The sequence below is a fragment of the Crotalus tigris genome, unplaced genomic scaffold, assembly GCF_016545835.1.
Source record: "Crotalus tigris isolate CLP2741 ecotype Arizona unplaced genomic scaffold, ASM1654583v1 scf7180000018103.2265978, whole genome shotgun sequence".
Lineage (NCBI taxonomy): Eukaryota > Metazoa > Chordata > Lepidosauria > Squamata > Viperidae > Crotalus > Crotalus tigris.
The window spans coordinates 124,205-148,914 of record NW_024096824.1 but is presented as its reverse complement, the minus strand read 5'-3'; the positions used below and the strand labels follow the sequence as shown (position 1 = coordinate 148,914).

Below are 24,710 nucleotides of genomic sequence, written 5' to 3'. Positions count from 1 at the left end.
GCAATCCTTTCCAAATTAACCCCCGGGATTAGTTTTAAATAAAAGCTATAAGCAAAGATGGATTGTAAAATGAGAATGGGCAATGCCAAGAAATTGGAGCCATACCAGGTCAAGACCTCAGAAAGCCAAGCAGGATTGAATCTAGTTTGCAGTTGGACAGAACAGGAGCAGGAGATCCCAATTCCATGGGCTAGACCGGAAAATTATTTAAAAAAAATATTAAAAAACAAATTCCGAGAGCACCAGTAGCCGAGCCCTTCTACATCACAGACAAGGAAACCATGCGGATGTGTCTATGAAATAACCAGGAGCCAAATTGACTCAAAGAATATTTATCTAATCAATCTGGCCACCAAACTAAGCCCTATATGCAGTAGCTTGCCTTGTCAGTATTAGTGGAAATGTGACACACCCTGCCCGTAGTTCCTTGATTAGGGAATTGTTTTCTGCTTGACTCCTTAAGAGTTTCTTGTATATAAACACGGAGCAACCCCACTGATGTTACCTAATTGGGTAATAGTAATAGCACTTAGATTTATATACCGCTTTACAGCCCTCTCTAAGCAGTTTAGAGTCAGCCTATTGTCCCCAACAATCTGGGTCCTCGTTTTGCCGACCTCAAAAGTATGGAAGGCTGAGTGAACCTTGAGCTGGTCAAGATCGAACTGCTGGCTCTGTGAGCAGAATTTGCCTGCAATACTGCATTCTAACCACTGTGCCACCACAGCTCCTAATGAAATGACTGCAAGAACACGACCAAGGATTCCACAAGTTCAACCCTGAACTACTCTATATTCTCTTCTTTTGGGGCTTATCAGTTGTGTTGGCAGCAGAAACCTAGTTGTGGATTCAGATCAGGACCTCTGCAAATCCTCCTAATATCTCCATGTGTTCCTTGAAGAAACTTCCCCTTGGTTCCTCTGAAGTACAATATTTTAATATAAAGCATTACACAAAAGATCTAGAAATGAAAACATGGACAAAAAACGTTTTTTATTTGCTGAATAAGGAAATTTCTGTAAATGTACAAAGAACTATTACTATGCTATAGTATACAATTTCCAATGCGTCCACAAGGATAATCGTTAATAAATACATGTAACAAAATAAAAATGTTAGGCAAACCTACAAAATGGTTCCTCAAGTGTTGCACCTGGCAGTGTTTATTGGCTTCTGTTAGTTATCGTGTTTTGTTTGTTTTGCTGGTAAATGCTGCAAAAGTTCCCACCCACCCCCTTGAAGTATTAAAATAGGTGCTGTTTGAAGAAATATTGTCTCAAATTGTTCAAATACTGAGAAAGACAGAAAAAAGAACGAGAAAGGAAAAGATCCAAGAGTTCAAAATTCTGCTCACTGTATCAAAAAGACCACCACAAAAAAACAAACAAACAAAAAAAAACACAAAGAAAAAGAAAAAAGAAGAAAGGAAAAGTAAATGGGAGAAGAATGTAAGTGACTGGTGAAGGTGATAGCCCTGAGATACTGACAATTATTTGCCATTTATTACAGGCCACTGAGGTTCTTTATGGGGTGAGGCTGTGTTATAATTAAGTTATTCCATGAAGACACAAAATGGTTCTTTGCTTTGGAGAAAATATACATTGTTTAGATTTGGGGATTTATTTTTAACCCATGGAGAGAGCTGGAGTGATGCATTTATTCATTTTACAGTTCTGTTTTAAAACTTTAATCAGTACTGTCTAGTTTTCAAATGTGGTGCCCACCGTCAGTTTCTGAAATACGAGTGCTCATGAAAATACATGTTTACATTAGAAGCGTAAATTGGTTTAATCTATTTAATTCTGCAAGTTATGCCATTCATCAACTGAATACTGGGAATCCTATATTTATATGATATTCTTTCACAAAATAACTGACACCCTTGGCAAGCTCACACTAGTTTGGAATACGATCACACTACCGTATATTCCAGCGTATAGGGCGACCCGGCATATAAGACAACCCCCGACTTTGACGCCGAGTCGCAAGACAATCGACGCCAAGTCACATGCCTAGAAAGTCGTCTTATATGCCGGAAACTACCAGTATTTCCAGCATATAAGACGATCAACGCCAAGTCGCGCGCCTAGAAAGTTGTCTTATACGCCAGAAACTACCATTATTTCCAGCGTATAAGACGATTTGGCATATAAGACCCCCGAGTTCGGCACCTGTTTCAACACTCTCAAAAGTCGTCTTATACGCCGGAATATATGGTAGTTTGAAACTGATTCTAGAAACCAATTAGCAGTATAAACATGTCCTTAAAATAGAAGATAAAGATATTTCTTCCTGCTTTCCCAAAATGATATTCTAATACAGTGTTTCTCCACCTTGGCAACTTGAAGATGCGTGGACTTCAACTCGCAGAATTCCCCAGCCAGCTTTGCAAATTCTGAGAGTTGAAGTGCGTGCATCTTCAAGTTGCCAAGGCTGAGAAACACTGCTCTAATACTATTGGTTATCATCATTCACAATAATTTTTAGGCACCATTGAAATTTGTAGAATCATCCCTATATTATATTAATTTAATGCAACAAACATTTCTGGAAACAGGTTTTTCTCTGCTTTAATTGTTACAGCATTTTGGAAAAGAAAACAACAAGATATCTAAAATACACGGACAATTCTACTTCAGCACAAGTTTTCTAGAGTGGACTACTTCCACCAATTTTATTACAGAGTGGGGTTAGGGGAGAAAACCAAGAAAGCAATGGCGTAAATTCTTATTAAAGTCTATTGCAAAAAAAGTATTACATAAGCAAACAAATTTCATTATAAAGGCTTTTTCTAAATTTGAGGGCCAGTAAAAATATATCATAGAGAAGATTTTTATTTTCTTTACAAAAGTGAGGTTTGGAACTGTGAGATAAGATAACTCACTGTAAACATCATGAATTCAGTCAGATCGCTTGCTTGCAATTTGAAATACCCTTTTCCCTCTTCTAAGTTCTACTTCCAATAGAACTGCAAAATTTTGCATAGATAGTTTATTTCCTGCCTGATAATGAAACTGAGGTTTTAGCAATTAGCTATTTCAGAAGTATTTACTAGTTTTAGTACAGGGGTGGGGAACCATAACCCTTTTATGACTTGTGGACTTCAACTTCCAGAATTCCTGAGATAGCCATGCTGGCTGAGGAATTCTGGGAGTTGTAGTCCACAAGTCATAAAAGGTCATGGTTCCACACCATTTAGTACATGGCTATATTTTATGTTACCTATTTAATACATATCACAAATCTGGTGCTCTTACAGTCCATAAATTACTTGATAAATAAAAACAAAACACTGCAGCTGGCTTTACAGAACAAGGCGAAGTTGTCCTACTTATCATTAGCTTCTAGATTATATTGGGCATCTGAAGGCCTAAAAATATAAAGAAGGTAATTTTATCCATTTAAAAATAACCAGGAAATGAACAATTAATTTCTGCCTCCAACTTCAAATGGTGCAGCTGCTTATAATCAAAATGGTGAAAGTTTGCCTCAACTCATCATAATCCATGAAAATACACAACCACGGTCTAATACTGAAGGTCAAATGTTGATCATCCCTGATTTATCGTAAACTGCAATCTCTGGAGAATTCTGCATTTGTGTCCAACATGCAAAATTAGCACTTTGGAAATCTTTCTAAGGTGAGTTTCAAATTCTGCAGCAGCAGCAGCAACACCATCAGGGATCCACAAAAACAGTTTCACCTTTTTTTTGTGATGGGTTTTTACACATTGTTAAAATCTGTTTAAGCACTTTCTGGACATCTTCATCCATCTGGCCCTACAAAGGAGGAAAAAACAGTAAAGGCAAACAATATTAATAATATTTGAGCAAAGAGCAGTAAGTCAAATTCTTAATTACTGTCTTATAGTACTACAATTGTTACTGTACTGTTGTAATAAAACAAGTATTCATTTTATATTATGAATATCATGCTCTAAAGTATAAACGTATGTCACTCTGTTAAGTATGTCAAAATGTTCTCCTTTGTAAACATATAACAAGTTGAGATTGCAACCTTTACTCAATCATTCCAGTTAAAATGATTGCATATATTTCTTTAGTCAAATTACAGCTATTTACAATGATTTGGCCAGACCAATTTAGAAAAGGCATTAATTCTCATACAACAGTTGTGTGCAATGTGTCTTCCTGAAGCATTTATTAGCATTAATAAACTTTAGTAAGACCACACCTGGAATACTGCATCCAGTTTTGGTCACATTACAAAAAAAGATGTTGATACTTTGGAAAAAGTGCACAGAAGAGCAACTAGGATTATTAAAGGCCCGGAGACTATATCATATGAAGAATGGCTGCAGGAACTGGGTATGGCCAATCTAGAGAAAAGACAGGCTACGGGTGACATGACAGCAGTGTTCCAGTATTTGAGGGGCTGCCACAAAGAAGAGGGGGTCATGCTATTTTCCAAAGCATCAGAAGGCAAGACAAGAAACAACGGATGGAAACTAATTAAGGAGAAAAGCAACCTGGAATTAAGGAGAAACTTCTCTAATAGTGAGGACAATCAAGCAGTGGAACAGCTTGCCTTCAGAAGTTGTGGGTGCTTCATCACTGGAAGTTTTTAAGGAAAGACTGGAAAGCCACTTGTCTGAAATTGTATAGGACCTCCTGCTTGAGCAGGGGACTGGACTATAAGATCTCCAAGGTCCCTTCCAGCTCTATTCCAATTGATTTCCATTTCCTATACCATCTACTATTAACAATAGTGTACAAATATAATCAATACAAGAGAATATTTGTAACTCAGGATTGAACTGTAGAATCCTGGGTGCTCTGTGAGGTTGGTTGTTTTCTTGGCAGATGTTTCACTACCCAACTAGGTAACAGCTTCAGTGCAACAGGGCTGTAGGGCTTGCTGTTGTAGGCATTCATGTAGAAAGAATAATTGTATCTTGATGGAAGTTTGCCCACATAAACTGAAGATGTTACTTACTTGGATAACGAAATGTCTGCAAAAAGAAAACCAACCATGTTCACAGAGCACCAAGAACTCCACAAATATAATGCACTGCTTTCTTTAACCAACTGATGTCCTTGAAAGAAATACAAGACGGACGGAGCCTCTCACCTGCACAGCATAAAGCAGGTGTGTTCTGTAAACAGAAACTATCTCCTGATGTTGCTTCTTTGTTTCCTGTAAAGAAAGATGATCAATCAACAAATGAACAAGCATGCACTAGCATTCTGATGGAACATTGGTGTAGTTTTCTAACAAGGTAATGTAAAACAGAAAATGATACTGATTCACACAAGTCATAATTTGCCACATGTACATTGGTGATAGAGGGCACAGTTGTGTCTGTTCATCCTAGATATTTCCAGCTTCTATCCTGCCTATCCCACAGGGAAAAGAATTCCAGGCTTGTGTGTGCAAAATAGAAAACAGTGGTCATCTGGTCTGGGTTAGAGCAGAGTTACCCAACCTTTTCAGCTTTGTGGACCAGCGGGGGTGAATGTGTGTGTGTGAGGGGATGGTTCCAGGCAAGTGGTCGGCAAGCGTGAGCACTCAGCTCCATTTCCACAAGTGGGGATGCACATGTGTCCACCACTTTCACAGCCTGGTTTCAAAAAACTCACTGTCCAGTAGTGGGCCACAGCCTGGGGGTTGGGGACCCCTGAGTTAGAGGATAAGTCCTTGGAGCAGGAGCTCAAGAGGGAACCCCAGTCTTCCATTTTTTAAAAAATGGAAATGCCCATTCACTCTTTAGTTAAAGCTGTTCTGTATCTTTACAGGCAGCCCATTTGTTTAGCAGCTGTTCAAAGTTACAACAGCACGGAACAAAATACTGTATCTTAAAAACTGGTTTTTTGCATTTACAACCGTTACAGTAATCCCCAGTCAAGGGATCAAAATTTGGGATCTTGGCAACTGGCATGTATTTACAAGGCTTGCAGCATCCTGAGGTTATGGGGTCCTAGGATGCAGTTGGCTTCCATCAAACAAAGTCAATTTGTTGTTGTTAGTTACAAAATTGTGTCCGACCCATCACGACCCCATGGACAACGTTCCTCCAGGCCTTCTTGTCCTCTACCATCTTCTGGAGTCCATTTAAGCTCATGCCTACTGCTTCAGTGACTCCATCCAGCCACCTCATTCTCTGTCGTCCCCTTCTTCTATTGCCCTCAATCTTTCCCAGCATTAGGCCCTCCTCCAGTGAGTCCTTCCTTCTCATTAGGTGGCCAAAGTACTTGAGTTTCAACTTCAGGATCTGGCCTTCTAAAGAGCAGTCGGGGTTGATCTCTTCTAGGACTGACCGGTTTGACCACCTTGCAGTCCAGGGGACCCGCAGGAGTCTTCTCCAGCACCATAGTTAAAAGGCCTCAATTCATTGGCACTCAGCGTTTCTTAAGGGCCATCTTTCACAGCCATACATTGCAACTGAGAAAACCATGGCCTTGACTATACATACTTTTGTTGGCAGGGTGATGTCTTTGCTTTTTAGTAGCAAAAAGGCAATTAGGGAAGCCAAATTTGCTGAACAACTACAGTGATTTGCTTAACAACCACGACAAAAAAGATCATAAAACTGGGTGTGATTCACTTGACAGCTGCCTTGCTTACAAATGGAAATTCTGGTTCCAATAATGGTTGTATATTGAGAACTATCTGTATAGACATCTTTCAACTTTCAATATTAATATCGGCTCTTAAATGTCACATATATTTCTCCTGAACCATACACTCCTTTAGAAAGCACAAGTACATCGTTGGACATTTCAAGAAAATGTAATAAATGAAAACAAGGGGATGAAGAACTCTTTCTGGCCATCATAAAGGAAGGAAAAGATATCGAAATCTCATGAGGTACTGATGTTCTTTGCCAAATATCTTAATTGATCTCAGCAAGATCAATACTTCTCTGGGGTTCTGGAGGGAGTTCTCTTTAGTGCCATGCTGCCAATTTCCAAATTGAAAGCATTCATACTGATAGCTCATTTGGCTGAATCAGGGCAAATGCCTTCGTCCTAAAGCAGGTGATGACCACTCAACCCAGAATGTTCTGGAAACTGCTAGGCACTCTTATGCATACCTAACAGAACCTGGCAATGGTACAAAAAGACAATCAGCAGATACAAAAACTGGGTCCACAGTGTACCCTGGCTTAATGTTATGTTGCTCCAACTGGTTTGCAATCTCAGAAATCCTATAATTCTATAGACAAGCTCCCACACTGATTTGAAAGAACTAAAAAAAGATCTTTTTCTGACAAGAAAACGAGAATTGGCATGGCAGAAAGGAAAGAATCTGTCACTGCTCTGTAATTAAAAAAAAAAAAAAATCAATGGACAAACCAAGGCTATGTATCTCATTAAGATTGTCCCTGGTATCAGAGGATGTAATCCTCGATTTATGACCGGTTCAAAGTTTATGGCAAACCTCCCCAGGACTACTTACAACTCAGATTCAAAGTTATGATGCCCCTGCCCTCCGCCATGACATGAATGCATTAAGCACTCAGCAACCAGCCCAGACTTATATTAAATTGCAATATCCCATGGTTGCATGACTAGTTTATGATATTTTTTGCCAGAAACTGGTTTTCAAAAAAAAAAAAAAAAAAAAAAAAAAAAAAAAAAAAAAAAAATTGCGGACAATGGATTCACTTAATGACTATGTTGTTCATTTAACAACCACTTAACAATCATAGTGATTCACTTAATGACTACAACAAAAGTCGGGCCTGCTTAACAACCGACACAGTTTATGACTGTAATTCCAGGCTCAATTACAGTCAAAAATCAAGGAGTATGTTTATCCAGTTTCATCCCAAGGAGAATTCGGGTCTCCAACTACAAAAGTAAGCAATTGTACATAAGGAAGTTATAAACATACAGCCAGTTGGTTTTGTAACTGCTTCACTTGCTGCTGCAACAGCTCCAGCTGCTGACTTTGTCGTTTAGGTGTACCAGTTGAGTAAGACAGCTGGGAAAGACTGTTCAACGCTTCCTTTAACTTGGTAACTTCCTTGGACATGTCTGTTATCTATAAAAGGATAAAAGGAAAAACTTCATTATTCCAGAGTACATTAAAGTACTGGCGAGTTCTGCTTTAAAGGTGGGGAAACAACCTTCATTATCATCACCTTGATGCAGATGGTTAACTTTAATCATAATGCAAAGGTAGTCCTCGTCTTACAACCATTTGTTTAATGACTGTCTGAAGTTACAGCAGCACTGAAAAAAGTGACAACCAGTTCCCATGCTTACAAACATCACAGCATCCCCCAGTTACATGATAAAAAATAGGGTGCTTGGCATGTATTTATGACGATTGCACCAATCACCTTTTACAACCTGATTTTTCTGCCAAAATACACATGGGGATGAGCGTCTATTTCTTCAAACTCCCTAAAACAAGTTCATGCAAGAGATACTACATATAATCATCTTGGAGCATAGGAAACCATTTCTGCATTTACATCATCATTCTGTTACTGGAAAGGAATCCAGTCTAACCCAGGATTCTCTAATAACCACGAAGAACCTAGCACAGTAACATCTTTCAGGTATCTCCAAGTAATCAGGGGATGAACATGCTTCTGGGGGTGCATTTGGACCATGGGAAACGCAGCCGTTCCTGATAGGGATGTCAGAACAACTAACCTTTTTATCTTTGTCTTCATCCATTTTTAAGGCACTCTCAGAAGCTTTTTTCATTACGAGGAGTTCTTCTTGAGACTTATGATACTGATGAAGTAGTCCTTTGATTTCCTCTTCCCTGGCTTGGAGAAGACCTTGGAGGTTCTCCTTCTCCCCTTTCACTTGTGAGATCTCCTTCTTCAACTGTGCAAGATTGGCAGACAAGGTCTCCTTTTCTTTCATTAAATCCTTCAGCTTGGATGACAAGGTGTTGACTTCATTTTCTGAAGAAGACCGGAGCTCTTCATACAATATTCTAGGCACCATGGCTTCGCACACTGCAGCTTCTTCTTCTAACAACTCCTTTTGCAGACGCTGTACCTCACTCTCCTTATGAAGAATCTGCTCTTTGAGCTCACTTATTTCTTCTTCCATCTCCTTCACCGAGGTCTGGAGAGCAGTAACTACTTGAAGATGTTCTGTGATGGAGACAGAATTCTCCTTTTGAGCATCAACCAAGTTTTGGAGTTGTGTCACTTCACTTAACACTTTTGTATATTGTGTCTTCATTTCCAATAAAGCATGTTCAGCTTGTTCTCTCTGCGAGACGATGGCCTCCATTAGCTTCTCATATTCCTCCAGAGGTATGTATCTGGAACTTATGTCTTCTGGAGTGCTTTTCTTCCTGCAATCTTCAAGTTCTGCCTGGGTTTCTTTGTACATTTGCGAAAGTTCACTAACCTGCCTGTTGAGTTCATTTATCATTTGGTTCTTTGCAACCTTCACCTCTTCAGCTTCATCACTCTGCTCTAATTCCATCTGAGCCTTCAGTCTGTCTTGAAGCTTTTTGATTTCTTCCTGTCCTTCCTTATATTTTTCAATTAGCAACACCTTCTCTTGGTTGATATTTTCAATAACTGAACAATATGACTTTTTCATCTCCTCACATTCTTCCACAGACATTATGCCAGCTGCATTTCTCTCCCATTCTTCCAGCTTTATTTCTAATTCCTTCACCTTCACTTTCAGCATTTCATCATCTTCTTGAGCTTTCTTCAGCTCTTCCTTCAGCAGCTCAACTTCTTCACAGGTTGTTTTGATCTCCTGCAGGTCAGGCTCTTTGCCTTCTGAAGTTACCAGGTCGAGTTTCATTTGTCCCTGGACATGCAGCATCTCCTTCACTCCTTCTTCGTATTTGATTTGAGTTTCTTTGAGTTTCTGATTGAGGTCAGAGCCATTCTCTGAAATTTCTGAGCTGTTCAACAAAGGACCTTCCTCCAGCATGCTAGACTGAAGCTGTGACTCCAAGTGCAACCTCTTTGCTTCTGAACTATCTAGTCTCTTCTGTACTTCTTCTAAGCTTTCTTGTAACTGTTTAATTTTTAATTCATTAGAGCTTGCTTCTTCCTGAGCCTGTGCCAAGAACAGGGAAGATGTGCTTATGTCCTCAGCTGATACTGCCGAGCCTTCACTCAGCCTGTTAGTGAAGGCACCAAATTCCGTGTGGGTGGAACAAGAAGATTCCATTGTGGTGTCTGTATCTTCTGTTTTGAAGGCTCTTGCCTGCAGAGACAGCAGAGGGCAGCAGTCAACAATTATGTCTAATTCTAATGGAATCCAAGAATTCCTTCCCCACCAAGAAGACAAGGAGCTACATTTTTCTCCCCCCTCTTTGATCATTATTGGGTCAACATTTGATTTCCATTCAGCCAGCAAACCTCTCCCTCTGCTTCTGCCAGAAGGATGATATTGTAGTGTGGCTGTTCCCAAGAGTTCCCATTTCCAATGCAGTCAGAATTGTATTTCTGACTTCAGAATACTGAAGATAACGATACTGACTGCATAAACCACAAACATGAGGACATGGAAAGAGGGGATGGGAAACTGAATGTGTTCCAGGTGATGTCATGGTGGGCTTTTAGTAAGGCTAAATCACAGATCCCCAAGACACAAAAACATGTCTCCACCCTGTGTTTCTCCACGAAGGAGTAGAGAGAAGCAATGGGTCTGCTGGTGCACAGAAAGAAAACAAATGTGCAGACGAGCAAGCCCAGTTTCCCCAACTGGGTTTTGCATGGAGCACTTATCTCCACATAGCTAAAGGGGGAAGAGATGTTGCTTCCTGATTAGTCTGATAGAATAAAAGGCTTTTATCTTTGCAAGGCAAGACAGAAAATGATTTTTCAGGCTTCGTGGAGAAAAATGCAGAGAGACTTTTGCCCTACACTGGCAGTTGCACAGAGAATGGCAGAGTTGTGCCAGTGGGGGTAATAGTGAAGGTATTGATCTAGACTGGAGAGATCCAAGTTCAAGCCCAACCTCAGCTAAGGAAGCTCACTGAATGATTTTGAGCCAGACAGTCTCTTTTTCTCTTAGCTCTTTGTTGTTGTAACACAGGAGTAGGCAACCTCGGCTCTTTTATGACTCATGGACTTCAACTCCCAGAATTCCTGAGCCAGCTAGGTTGCCTACCCCTGTTGTAACATGAAGGGAGATTCTCATCCAAGCTACCTTCTGCTTTTTAGAAAGAAAAGGATGACATGAATCATATACACCAAATAAGCCATAATTGTGAGTTATTTGTCAGAGAGGGAGTGGGGGCTTTACTAGAGCAGTGGTTCTCAACCTGTGGGTCAGGACCCCATTTGGGGTCGAACAACCATTTCACGGGGGTCGCCAAACAATGCAGTCCGCCATTTTTTCCCCTTTTCCTTAGCTGTGCTACTCCCTTTTATTCTATTGGCTTTTGAAAGCCAATAGAATAGACTCTCTTGAATAGAGTCTAATTCTATTGGCTTTCAAAAGCCAATAGGAATTGTCCAGGCTGTCTCTGCCCTGCTGAGCCTGCCAAACGTCCCATTCTGCAAACGGTGCTGCACCAGTTGAGTAGTCCTCGACTTACGACCGGTTGACTAGTCCTCGACTTACGACCGGTTGGGGGTTGCGGCGTTAAAAAGGTTGAGAACCACTGTACTAGAGGGACTCTATGGACCAACTGATGGATCAGAAATTTCCAATCCCATATAATTTCTTGAATCTGCAGCACAAACTCATTTTGTATCCTTTAGATTTCAGTTTAATATTTCAGTTTAATACCAGTGCTGTTTTGTGCTAGAATGTATTCCTGAACACATACCTGAAGTTTTTCTTGCAATTTCTTATTTTGTAATGTTAAAGAAGCAACTTTTCCTTGCAACGTCAGGAGCAAATCTTGCTGATCTGTTTCTGAACTCACATCCAATAAACTATTAGCACCTTTAAATAAGAAAAGGGAAGGAACAAGAAAAAAAATAAGCACGTGTATGATTTGAATGTGCAAAGCGGCTACAATTCTATAGTTTCTATTTAGCAAACCTTCAAAATGAAAACCGGCAATTATCATTTACTAGCTTTGGCAATTTTGGGCATGCCACATGAAAATCTGATTTATAAAACTGTTTGGCAGCTATGGCTTCTGGAAAGTATTTTAATGAACTACGTGAATCTGGAGATCTATGAACACTTTGAGACACTGCCAAAAAAATCTAGAACATGCAAACTTGGGTAAAAACAACAGGTTGTTAGTGGATTTGCAGCTAAGCTAAAAGTGGGCATGCTAGATTGGAACTCTTCCAACATTTGGTGCCAAGTTATAACATAAAATTATGACAGGAGAAAATTATGAATGCACGGAGAGTGATCATATGATGGCATTTATTCTGCTTAATTTTAATTTAAAGTAAATAAAATAAATTAAAATCAAAACATTTTAGTACTTTGATACCAGCACCCCCTATTACAGTGATGGCAAACCTTTTAGAGACCGAATGCCCAAACTGCAACCCAAACCCCACTTATGCATCGTCGGGTGCCAGGTGGGTGTGGCCCATTGGCTGGGTGTGGCCAATTGGGAGTGGCACATTGGGTGGGCATGGCTGCGGTGGTAACAGCAGACTGGGTTGGACTAAAAAGATCAATCAATCAATTCCAACTTTGCAAGATCTTTTTTTTCCCCCACGAGAAGTTGAAATTGACTGATTGATTGAACCTTTTTTTTTGCACATGGCAGCGGAGGCCTAAAGCGAAAAGGTTTTATAAAATCCAGCTGAAGGCCTAGGACTGGGGCGATGGCGCGCGTGCCCACAGAGAGGGCTCTGAGTGCCGCCTCTGGCACCCATGCCATAGGTTCACCACCACTGCCCTATTATTTCTTCTAAAAACTCAAAAGTGTTTAACAGTCCTGTGAGGCTGGTTGGGAGAGCGCAGTCAGTGACATTTAGGAATTCAGACAGGGGACTTCAGGATCCAAACCAGTTTAAAGCAATAAAGCATAGGAGGAAATACTGGAATCTCTTCCATGGAGCTGTCATGACAAAATGAGTCAGCACAAACAGTATTTTCTTGCAGAGAAGTGGCAAACTTTAATTCTACTATGGCCATAGCGCATGAGGTACAATAATAATATTCAGAGTTCAGTTTTTAGAAGGAAACTTTTAAAATAGAAGAAGATGGAGGAAATCATCCTCAGATCTTTCCTTCAATCTTACCTACAGTGCTCTCCCTTATCCCATCTTTGCAATCAGACAGAATAGCACTGGTATCTTCCTGCTGAAAGACAAATATAAACCATGATTGCTTAAAAGCAAGAACCAAGTCCCACTGAACTACCCATTAATAAACTCAAATATCTTTGAAGTGGAATGTTCCACTAGAAATAAACAACCGTAACTTTTGAACCATCTTTCAACAATAATTGGTTAAGTGGCAGATATTTGACTGACTACATGTATACATGTCTGCATATCATAAACTGTTCACTATAATTTAGTTGCTGGTTTTATTTATTTAAGCTGATATACCACTTCAGTCTCAGACGTCTCTAAGCAGCTTAGATGCCGATATCATAAGATTAAATAACTATAAATTGACTCTAAACAAACAATTATTACAACAACAATAACTTTCACATTTTTCACCGAGCTGAGTAGCAACTCTCAGTTAATAACTAATCACCTACTACAGGATGGGGATTCATCATTCTACCACTCCTAAACTTTCCAAAACAGTTAGGTCTTACAGATTTAGCAGATGCTAAGCAGGGTTGGTGCTAATCTGACATTGGGAAGAACATAGTTCCAAAGGAGGGAGGCAGCAATGTAAAAAACATACAGTATCTTGGTAGCCCCTGATGCTAAGACTCTGCAGAGATGAGACTCAAAGAGTAATCTCCCTACTAGATCTCCCTACTAGACTTATCCAGGTCCTGAGCCATTAAGAGTTTTAAAGGTGCAGCATCCCAATTTGCATCTAGAAGCAAAGCAGTAGCCAGTGAAGCTCTTGGAACTGGTGTTGCATTGGTGAATGGGGGGGGGGGCGGGCTGTTCTTATGTACTTGAGCTGCTGTGTTCCGATTTTGACAAGTCACCTTGGGTATTTGGTACAGAAAGTTGGGATAGAAGTGCTGTCAATAAATAACGACCAAAATCGGCAAAGAAAAGTGTAGAAGAAAATGAAGGAAGTATAAAATTCATTGCTTAACAAGCAACATTATTTTAGAGAAAAGGTCACTTTTAAAAAATTTATTTTCACTCCCTGAGGAAATATGCTAACCAAAGTAATCTTAAAAGTCAGCTGATTAAAACACTGAGATGCTCCTTGCTCTTAGCTAAGCCACATGTTGTGAAGTCACTTGGATTTGTGCCATGGATGTTATCATTAGTGCCCCTTGGAAGGAAATTCCATTAAGCCATTTGATGTGGTACAACGCTGGCCATCCTCCCAAAAGTAATCTTGAGTGACTCATTTAACTTCATGGACAGGTAACGTTTCAGAGACTAATAGAAGCTGGAATTCTCTAGTTGTATCTATTTATGTCCATGCACCTTGCATAACAGTGAACATCTCCCCAACTTGAGCTAATTAAATACTATGTCACATTGCTCAACCCTCTACAACAGCATTCCACAGTCAGGTGTCCCTCAAATATGCTGAGCATGCAACTCATTCTTAGAGGCAACCAATATATTTGGAAAGTCCAATAGGAGAGGCTGTCCTACAAACAGGGCAATGTTCATATTTCATTTGAAGCAAGACCGAAAAAAAAAAGCATACCTTGGATCCTCGTTGGGCAAAGAGCTGGTCTTTTCCAGATGCTGGGGTTGGAGTTGTTGCATGTGATGAAGAATGGTCAGCAAGCTGGAAGAGATGGATGCATTTTAGGGACACAAATTTCCTCTTGCTCGCAGAAGTCATGATTCTCTGTTAGTTGGAAATAAGCAGGACTACACAGCCCTCATTGTTTGTCGGCAGCCGGCATGCAATCAAACAATCGCCTGAGCAACTACTCAGTTTAATATTAAACTTTTTGTTAAAATGCCATGGGCTTCCATGTGCAAAGCTGCTTATGCGTGTCTAAGAACAAACTTCAACTGATGGTTAAAAGGCAAGCCAACAGTCTTGGAGGTCACTCTTATAAGCTCCCATAATCTAAACTTAGGTTTTTGTCCCATCTCAACAGCTCTCTCTGCAAAGTGGCAATTCATATGTGGTATTTTTTTCCCAACAACAGGCCGTCCTATTTCTATTCTGATGAGAATTCACTCATGATACATGAGACTCACATATTTAAAAAGAGAGAGAGAGAGGGATTTACACCAAGCAAATTTAACCAGATCAATTCCCAACAGGACATTCCTCCACCACCCCTCCCTCTCTATACATAGCAACCCATTCAAGCTGGATTGGTTGTTTACCTGGATAGGACTGATGGGAGGAGGTGGAGGGGCTTTGCGTTTTTTTGGAGTTCCACTTCTTTCTGAACTTAATTTAGAGACTTCATCATGCTGGAAGTTTCACAGGCCAGAAAAGGGAGGTCTGTTAGTTTGTTAGTAAGGATTGTGTTAACAAGTTATTCAAAGACATTAAAAACACACACACATTCACGCCTTGTCTTACTGCTGTGAGGATATGACACATGTTTAAGCATGAGCTCATCCTGCTTCCTTTTTTAATTCATGCCTCTGTACATTTTGCTGAAGTCAATAAAGGCAGACCCCTCCCTACTGAGCCATGTTTTCAGAGGCTATTCACAGCCTTGAGTCATTTGTCAAACCTCCTGATCCCTGCCTTGTCTGTCCCAGGACCGACAGAAAAGAGACAGACTATATCCTCGCAATCCTGTTCCTGAGGCATTTTTTGTTGAGTCTCTTAGACCATTTAGCATTTATATGTATCTTTGAAAAATATATAACCAAACATTCTGCAGGCCAAAATCATCAGCACCAACCATAATCTTCTTCCATCTCTATCTACCTGCTTTCAGAATCTCTCATAAATTTGGAATCCACAAAATAGGAACAGAGGAACTCAACGTAGCAAAGCAATAATTCATAACTGCAGCCAATTGGGTGTAACTGATACCAGCCCTACTTTAGAAGTTGTACGTGACATCCAAAGGAAACAGGACCTGCAACTTCTTACAACTGGCCAAAGACATCCCTGAAAGCCAATAAAGCTTGAGCAGCTACTTCAGACTTTTAGGCTTGTTACATGGAAATGGTTTCTAAGCATCATTAAACCAAGTAGAGTATACTTTATTGTTGTGTGAACAAGTATGAAACTCCCATTCTGCTTTCTTCTCCAGCTTGAGTGCAAGGAGATTAGAACATGCTTTTTCCAATGTTATTACAAGGAGGTCCAAAAATGTTCAATTAGGTTGAAACAGCCTTCTTCAACATGATGCCTTCTACAGATCCTGAGTCTTCCACAAAACTTTCGCAGTGTGGAAAATCTACAATAAGGATCTTCTAGCTGCAAAAGATGATTAAATGCACAGACCGCTTCTTTTAGCTGTTCCAATGAAACTATCCCAGTTTGAATCAGAGATGGGAGATTCACACAATTGTTTAACACACACTTTGGATAAATTTCCAAAAGCTCTATAAAACTAAAAATAATATTTCATCATAATTTTAATTCTTAGGCATTTATTTATGCTAAATGTAAAGTTTATCTTTATTAAGCCACTATCTTTTTTCTTTCTTTTTTACCTGCTTTGACTTGATCGGTGACTTGGCATCTATAGAAAAGAAAGACTGCATTTAAGTTAATTGAGATACATGAACCAAAATCCTAAGCTTGGCATTATTTTAGTCAATTCCTTGATTTCAGTATAGCTTGAGATACAAATGAACATATTTGGAGATGAGGGCTCATAGGATATGGTCAAAAAAGTCAACATGGAAGCTACAGAGGTGTAATAGGTAGGTATACACAACAGATGGACCTTCAACTTTATTGTGTTCTCTTTGACTTTTTTTTAACCATATCACGTGGACACTTGTTTGGAATCACATCTTTAATTTACACCAGATGTGTAAATAATCCTACTTATATTTATATTTTCAAGTCTTGACTATTTTATAATGCACAATGAGAGTATGAATGAAGAAGCAATCCAGGTATAACACTAGACACACACCATACTCCATGGCATTTAATCACTCCACTGTATACAAAGAAGATATATGTAGATACATAAGATGGCTAAGTCAGCATCCTTTCTTTTGTTAGACAGACTCAGGGTTTTTTTTTTTAAATAGCTTAAGTTTATCTGCAAATACAGAGTTACCCCAGCTTAAACAGGCCTTAAAAGCACAGTACAAAAAAGAAAATCTAACAAGAAGTCTCTTCAATTGGCCCATTAAATATTCAAAATATTGAATTTGGAAGTGGAGGGAAACCCCCTCCAACAGGGTGGAGGAATGGGTCAGAAAAATTAGAAAAGGGGGGAGGGAAGGAAGAGGCAGACAGATTAAAAACTGAAAGACTCATCTTTCAGAGAGAGGGGAAGGGGGAAGGTACATAACAAAGCATGTTCACTAGACATAAAATCTTCATATCTGTAACCATTGTTTTCAGTCATTAGATTACAATTTGGGTGTTTGGCAACTGGCTTGCAATTATAACATTGTAAACAGCATCCTGTGGTCAAGTGTTTGCCATCTGTGACCTTCAATGCTGGTCTTTGACTAGTAGTCAATTGGGAAGCCAGCAGAAGGTCACAAATGGTAGTCACATGACCATGGAATGCTGTGATTGCATATGCTACTTATATGGCCTTATTTGTATACTTTAGAAAGTATTTAAGAAGCGTGCACATACCAGCCTCTTGAACCATTTTGGATTGAAGGAGATTCTGAATTCCTGTATTTTCGGAAAGCATGGAGTAATGTAGGGCATTGTGTCCAAGTGCATCTGCCAAATTTATATCTGCCCCTTTTCGGATCAGGGTTTCCACAATGTTCAGATTTCCAGCTTCACAGGCCAGCATCAAAGCAGTTCTACAAAAATTAAGACCAACCATGAAGAGGAGCATGAGCCTGTGGCAAGGAGATACTGTCCCAGAATAACTTAAGATATATGATACCACTCCAGAGCAGCCCAAGATATGCATAGGCTGAGGTTATATTATATCCCTGTAGGTTTTGATGAAAGATCACTAGGAAATCTCATGGCTGCTATCGGATAAACTGGGAAACCAAAATAAGCAAACAAACTCTTTTTCAGAAGAAGACCATGGCAAAACATTTCCGTTTAGTTGCCAAAAAAATTGACTTGGATGAAGTCACAAGTTCAAGTGAAGGAGACTTTTGCTTGGAATGAATTTAGTTTAAAAATGTGCAGTATGGCTTTCCTCATGTAATCCTTTTCCAACTTGGAGCCTTCCTGATGTGTTGGACTACAACTCCTAAAACGCTGGGTATAGCTAATGAAAACTGTAGTTCAATACATCTACACAGGGAAAGGTTGCCCATTTCAGGCCCAGCTGGACAAGATATTCCTAAAGGACAGGATCCCATACCAATCATATTTAATATTACACAACTTATTTTGACATTAGCCTATTAGGTCAGGCAAAGTCCTATCTATCTAGGACTATCTATCTATTTTCTTCCCACAACGGCCAATGAGATGCCTCTTAGAAACCCAGAGGAGAGCAAGTGAGAACCAATTCTTCCCATTAACATGTCTCAACAACTAGTATCTAGAAGCATGCCAAAACAGGAGATTATGCCATGATTACCAGCAACTAACAACTTTTATCCTCTGTCTATAGATTTTTGGCACTGTGTACCTTTGTATACTTGGCCTCTGATGATAGAAACTACAGAGAAAGAACATGGATGGGTGCAACAAGCTGAAACATTTCTCATACAGCAGTGGTTCTCAACCTTTCTAATGCCGTGACCCCATAATACAGTTCCCCATGTTGTGGTGACCCCCAACCACTTATACATCACCGGGTGCCAGGGGCGTGGCCAAAGAAAAGGGGAAAAAAATGGCGGACAGCCTTGTTTGGCGACCCCTGTGAAACGGTCGTTCGACTCCAAATGGGGTCCGACCCACAGGTTGAGAACCACTGTCATACAGGATATGATAAAATGTTTCTTGTGACTTTTAGTGGGGAAGTTGTGCCTTACATAAAACAAGATATATTACTTCATGTACTTCTAATAATTATAGCCAAGCTGTTTAATTACATTGAAGTCTCAGGATAAGCTTCAATGGGCAAACTGAGAGAATACCAGCATATTTCTCACAGCAAAAGAAGAGTAAGATCTTCTTCCTTCTTGATTAATGACTTCGACAAATATTTGGAAACAATAAGAATTTATCTCTTAAAGTTGATTCTTATGCAAATGCAAAATATACTATTTGTCTTTTGATTTCAATCCTACTCTAGAAAAAATAGTCTGATGGAGTGTCTAGGACCGACAGAATGCTAGTTACTGCTAAAGAAAATGGGGAACATGCCATTTAATCCTACCTGCCATTTTTGTCCCGGGAGTTGACATCTGCCCCATGATCTAGAAGGTATTTGCATACTTCAGAGTGGCCATTTTGTACTGTAAGTAAGAAAGGTGTATTTCCTTCCTGGAGAAAATATTGAAAAAAAATTATACCCTATTTATTATTCAATTGAAGTCAAATAGATCAACACATTTATAACAAGATATGCACCACAGAAATTAGAAACACCCAGAAACTGGAAACAACGGAATAGAGGTAATCCCTGAGTTGCGAACGTTCCGTTAGTATTCGCAGTTATGCAATAAGCGCCCCCTAGTGCTTACAAGCAAGTCCTGAAATTACAAATGTTGCCACACCACGGCAGTCATTCATTCTTATAAGCAACCGCAGTGGCACTGCAACATTCGCCCCGGTTATTCCCCCCCCCCCCGGTCTCCCTAGGCATTAGGTCTTTAATATTCACCCTGCAAAGATGGAGATCCTTCACTTTCTTGGCTGCTCCAGGCCTTCAGTGTGTTCACAGAGAATGGAGGCCTAAAGTAACACAAGATCACGCAACATCAGTGGCGCGAGATCTCACGCTACTGATCTCACATGATGTCATGGTACTTTTGGCCTCTGTTCTCTGCAATAGAGAACAGAACCAAAGCTGGGGGATGTTTCCATGTGCCTTCAGAGGCTGGATCTGGGCATTGGAGGCCTTTTCCAGGCCGCTGCCATCCAGATCTGAGGCCGGGAACACTTCCACGGCCCTCCTGAGGCTGGATCCGGGTGTCGGAGGCCTTTTCCAGGCTGCTGCTACTACTGCCGCCCAGATCTGAGGGGATCAAATAATTTTTCCCTCACTGTATCTCAGTGACCTTTTGTACCCAAGTGTTAAATACCTTCCTTGTAACAAAATGTACCTATTGCTATAAAATTATTACTCATCCTACAGTAATATGCATGGAAATATCCAGTCAGTTCAGGTACTGTGTATATTTACTGTTATTTTTGTAGACCATGGGGGAGGGGGGAGTATAATTTTTAGCCTGAGCTTATCCAATAAGTTTCTCATCCAGGTACTAACCAGTGTTGTTATCTACTGAACCTAAGCAGAACCCCCAAGCAGCTCCTACTGCTCTCATGCTCATGGGATTGGTGTGCATAACTTGAAAATAAACAATACAACCACTTAGTTATTGAAGTGAAAGGAATACTAAAAGAAAAGTTGGGTGAGATTGCCATCATTGTTGATCGTTATGCATAAAGCTACCTTTGAAAGAACTGGCAGTCCAGTTTTGCTCAAAAGTTACTTTCAGCCTTCTTTCTCTGAATGGAGTTGAATGGATTGCTTTACATAAAGCAAGTAAGAAAATGTAAAACTGAACCAAGATGTTTAATGAAGTTAGATAGCTCAGACATGGAATAAGAAACAGAAATTACCATAAATAAAGAGGTTACAATGGCAATAGTAATCAAATGGAAATAAACATGACCCACGACTGCCAGTTGTTATCCAGCAGTGATGGTGAACCTTTTAGAGACCAAGTGCCCAAACTGCAACCCCAAACCCACTTATTTACAGCAAAGTGCCAGGGCTGCATCAGCATTGTGGTGCCCCAGGGGGGGATCTTGGCCCATTGGGTGGGCATGGCTGCAGTGGTCACGGCAGACTGGGTGAGCGTGGCTGGGGCCAGTCCCTCGCCATCTCCAGGGCATCCTCGGCGGGCCAACACCACTTGCTCACTCACTTCCTGCCTTGTCACTTCCAAACGCCATGTGCTCGCTACTCTGGCAAACTCTGCTTGGGAAATGGCACGCATGCCCACAGAGAGGGCTCTGAGTGCCGCCTCTGGCACACGTGCCATAGGTTCTCCACCACTGTTACACAGCATCAAACCTCCTCTCATTATGAAACTATTGCAATGTTATTCTTTTAATACTTAGATGAACATTTCTCATTTATGTCTTCTGAATTTCTGATCCTGGTGCAGAACCAGATATCAAAGTAAAAGCACTTGATACTTTATATAGCAGATGGCATTTTTTACTGCATGCTTTCTCATTAATAACAGCACATCTGAAAGTGAAATTGAGTGGTTATAAATATCTATATTGGGATATCTTCAACTGGACTGCAAAATTATTAAAAATAATAGAATAAGGAACACCAAACAAAATAGCTGACTAAGTTTTAATAAGATTTCAGGAACTGAAGGATGTTTAAAAGCTTAAAAGGATACAAGAATTGTGAATGAGATCATAATTACATACCACATCTTTTATGTTAATTGGACACTTGTGTTCACACAGGTGCTGAGTTATTTGAAGGTAACCATAGGTAGCTTAAGAAGGGAAAAAAAGAATTGTAAAATTAGAAGATCTGCAGTATACTATTAAAACTCGCCTGTTTGTCAGTTTGCAATCTTCAACTGACAACAATTTTTGAAACAGTATACCTCAAATGGGGTAATTTAAAGAATGTGTCCAAAATCTGGGACCTATAAATCCTATGGGATTAAAATTTGGTGAAGTCGCTCCAATTTCTACCGTTTTTTTGCCAATCTGTTGTCATTCTGCTTGTCTGTTTAAGTAAAGAAGTATCTCTGAAACAGAGATCTCTGAAACAATCCAATGGGTCATGGATTGTCTAGTCTTTTTTGAAGTCCTTTTAGAAGGTCACTTCAGGGTAGAGCTGTACCAGGTGACTATATTTTTCACGTTCAACGGCTAGAACACGTATTCATCACATTTTCATGGGCTACACCCTCATTTTTTTAGAGCTATGCAATGCTTCTTGTTTGAAGTCAAAAGGATGCTTCAGAGCATGTAGCACATTAGCATACTGTAGCAGCCTCGTGTTTTCCCAGGATAGTGCAACTGTAATGGTGATTCATGTGACTGAAGGACACTGCAAAGATTATAAGTGGACCATAAAGGCTAATAAATTTAATAAATAAATTAATAAATAAATAAATATCATTATCTTTTCAGCACCATTGTTATTTCAGTCCTTGACAAATGGTCATTAAGTGAGGACTATCTCCATCAAGTACTACTGGAAATATACTTAGCAAAGCCCATTTAACTGTGTCTTTATTATGGGAATATAATGAAAGCAATTAAAATAATTAGTGACCTGATGTGGTCAGCTCAGTCTTACCCTCCTTATTTGTCAAAGTTCTTACTGAACTTTAAGTAGAAGGCACAAATTATACTAGATCAGTGTTTCTCAACCTTGACAATTTTAAGGGAGAGTTGAAGTCCACATGCCTTAAAATTGTCAAGGTTGAGAAACACTGTACTAGATAGAATGGAAGCAAGACAATAATGTAATACCTGCATAGTGTAAAGCAGTTTTCCCGGAGCTATCTGTGTTCTCTGCTGGACATTTGGACTGTAGAATGGGAAAAAAGAAGCCTTAGTAAAATACAGAACACAAAGGATTTTGAAAGTTAAGATTGTAATACTGTATGGGAGAAATGTTTTTTTGTGTGAATATCAAACTAATATCAAACTATTGAATGCTATCCAGAATTAACTAGATGTTCAGGACAAAATTAATCTGAATGTTTTTAGAAAGGGATTAAATCCATTTTGCAAAGTTGATCATCCAATACCACTTGGTTGCAAGACTGCAAGAAGTGAAGCAATGTGCTTTTGACTGGTTGAAACTTAGAGAGGACATGTCAAAAATAGATGTGAGCAATTACTAAATTACTAAATGTTTAATAATAATTTCTTTGACTGAAATTTTTTTTTTTTTAGATTTCCAGCAAAAGAAAAATAAATGGATAACTGGTGTTGTCAGAGATTTTGGTTTTCCTAGGAAGTCTACATTATTTCTAATGTAAATGGTTTGTTCCAGAATGCTTTCAGATTGGACTGGCTAAAGTGCTTGAATTTCCTGAAGATTTCTTATCTGAAGGCTAACCAAGTTCATGCCTGCTTAATTTCTGAGCACAATGTCAATTCTGAACTTCGTTAAGTGGTTTTACACCCCCTGTATATCAGTCCTACCCAAAAATGCTGACTAAAGACTATGGTGAGTCTACTGAATTAGAAAGGGGTGGCGGATATTACAAAATTAGACAGAGGATTGAAATCCATTCACAGGGGACAATATATTGGATTTTTTTTTTAGAGAGCGCCTTTCTCTCCATCTCATTTTGTAGTGTAACATTTTGGGAGAAGTGGAAAACCATATAGAAATCTGATACCAACATCTAATTGCATGGGTCTATACCAGAATCCAGCCAAGAAGATTTTTCTACTCCATTATAAAAATGAAGAGCTTGATTCATTGCTTAAGCAATGAATCATATGTGGTTGTGAAGAAACTGGACACTCACTATTTTCAACTAGCAAATCTAGCACTTTCCACAACAAACAATTTATTTAGGCAATTGCAGCTCTTCTTACTCTCTAGCCTGACATTAAATCATTCTTGTCAGATGTTAAAGATCAACATTTACCACTCATAGTACATGCAATTATATGGCATTTTATGTGAAATGTTCCCACTAGAATCATACAAGCAAAAAGAAACTGTGGAGCAGGCATCTTAGTGAAGCACCATTAAACTGTGATGAAAGAGAAAGCAGCAAACAACTATATAATCTAAGGATCTCCTACTCACAAGCCCAGGACTTAAAACAATTCAGTAATTTAGATGGACCCTGTGCAAACTCTTCAATCCCTTTAATTGCTACTTGCAGAGAGAAGGTTAATGTAGGCTGACACTGAATCAGAAAACCAGAAGTGCTGGGGGGCGGGGAATAAAGCATCTTACCTGAAGAAGTCTCTTGATGCAGTCAACATGGTTATTCTTGGCCGCAAGGTGTAAAGCACTGTGCCCTATGCAAATATTTCATAATTATTTCAGGCCCACTAAAAATGAAATGAATACTGTTCAAAACCTTAGCTTGAAGTACTAAGTGGGCATGTCTTTAGATTCAAAAATCTCCATCTCCCTCACAGAGTTATAGGAGTGACATAAGCAGAAACAGACATATTCAACAAATGTACTAATATTCTCTTCCCTACCTCCAAGATTAAGTACATGTTATATTTAAATGAGAACAAAAGATGTTTGGCTTCATCATTTTGTACTTGGTATAAGCCCTGCTTAAATGCTACATATACATCTGTCATAAAGAGATGGGCTTCAGGGAGTCTGAAGTAGCGAAACCAAATAGCAGGCTATAATTTGGCTGCAGAAAATTTGCACTCAGATTTCAGTACTTATAGAATGTGGGCTGGCTAACAGATATGTTGATTCCATTCACAGTAAGCTGCATTTAGTTTATTCATTAGATGTATATTGCTGTCTA

At 39.5% G+C, this 24,710-nt stretch overlaps 1 protein-coding gene across 4 annotated transcripts in view; it reads right to left on the bottom strand.

Annotated features, from left to right (window-relative positions):
* Window positions 1–972: 972 nt before the first annotated feature.
* RAI14 (retinoic acid induced 14) overlaps window positions 973–24,710 on the bottom strand; it is a 111,288-nt gene continuing 87,550 nt past the window's right edge. The window contains exons 5-18 of one of the 4 annotated variants that reach the window (XM_039347857.1): window positions 24,170–24,234; window positions 22,717–22,774; window positions 21,652–21,722; window positions 19,412–19,518; window positions 17,746–17,924; window positions 16,632–16,660; window positions 15,336–15,425; window positions 14,695–14,778; window positions 13,131–13,188; window positions 11,741–11,859; window positions 8,629–10,167; window positions 7,859–8,008; window positions 5,093–5,158; window positions 973–3,780 (exon numbers count right to left, since the gene is read on the bottom strand). In XM_039347857.1, coding sequence (XP_039203791.1) covers window positions 3,679–3,780; window positions 5,093–5,158; window positions 7,859–8,008; window positions 8,629–10,167; window positions 11,741–11,859; window positions 13,131–13,188; window positions 14,695–14,778; window positions 15,336–15,425; window positions 16,632–16,660; window positions 17,746–17,924; window positions 19,412–19,518; window positions 21,652–21,722; window positions 22,717–22,774; window positions 24,170–24,234 — 2,717 coding nt within the window. In that variant the 3' untranslated portion in view covers window positions 973–3,678. Of the gene's footprint in view, window positions 3,781–5,092; window positions 5,159–7,858; window positions 8,009–8,628; window positions 10,168–11,740; window positions 11,860–13,130; window positions 13,192–14,694; window positions 14,779–15,335; window positions 15,426–16,631; window positions 16,661–17,745; window positions 17,925–19,411; window positions 19,519–21,651; window positions 21,723–22,716; window positions 22,775–24,169; window positions 24,235–24,710 lie in introns of all 4 variants that reach the window. The other 3 variants (XM_039347856.1, XM_039347859.1, XM_039347858.1) reach the window with 3 other exon arrangements.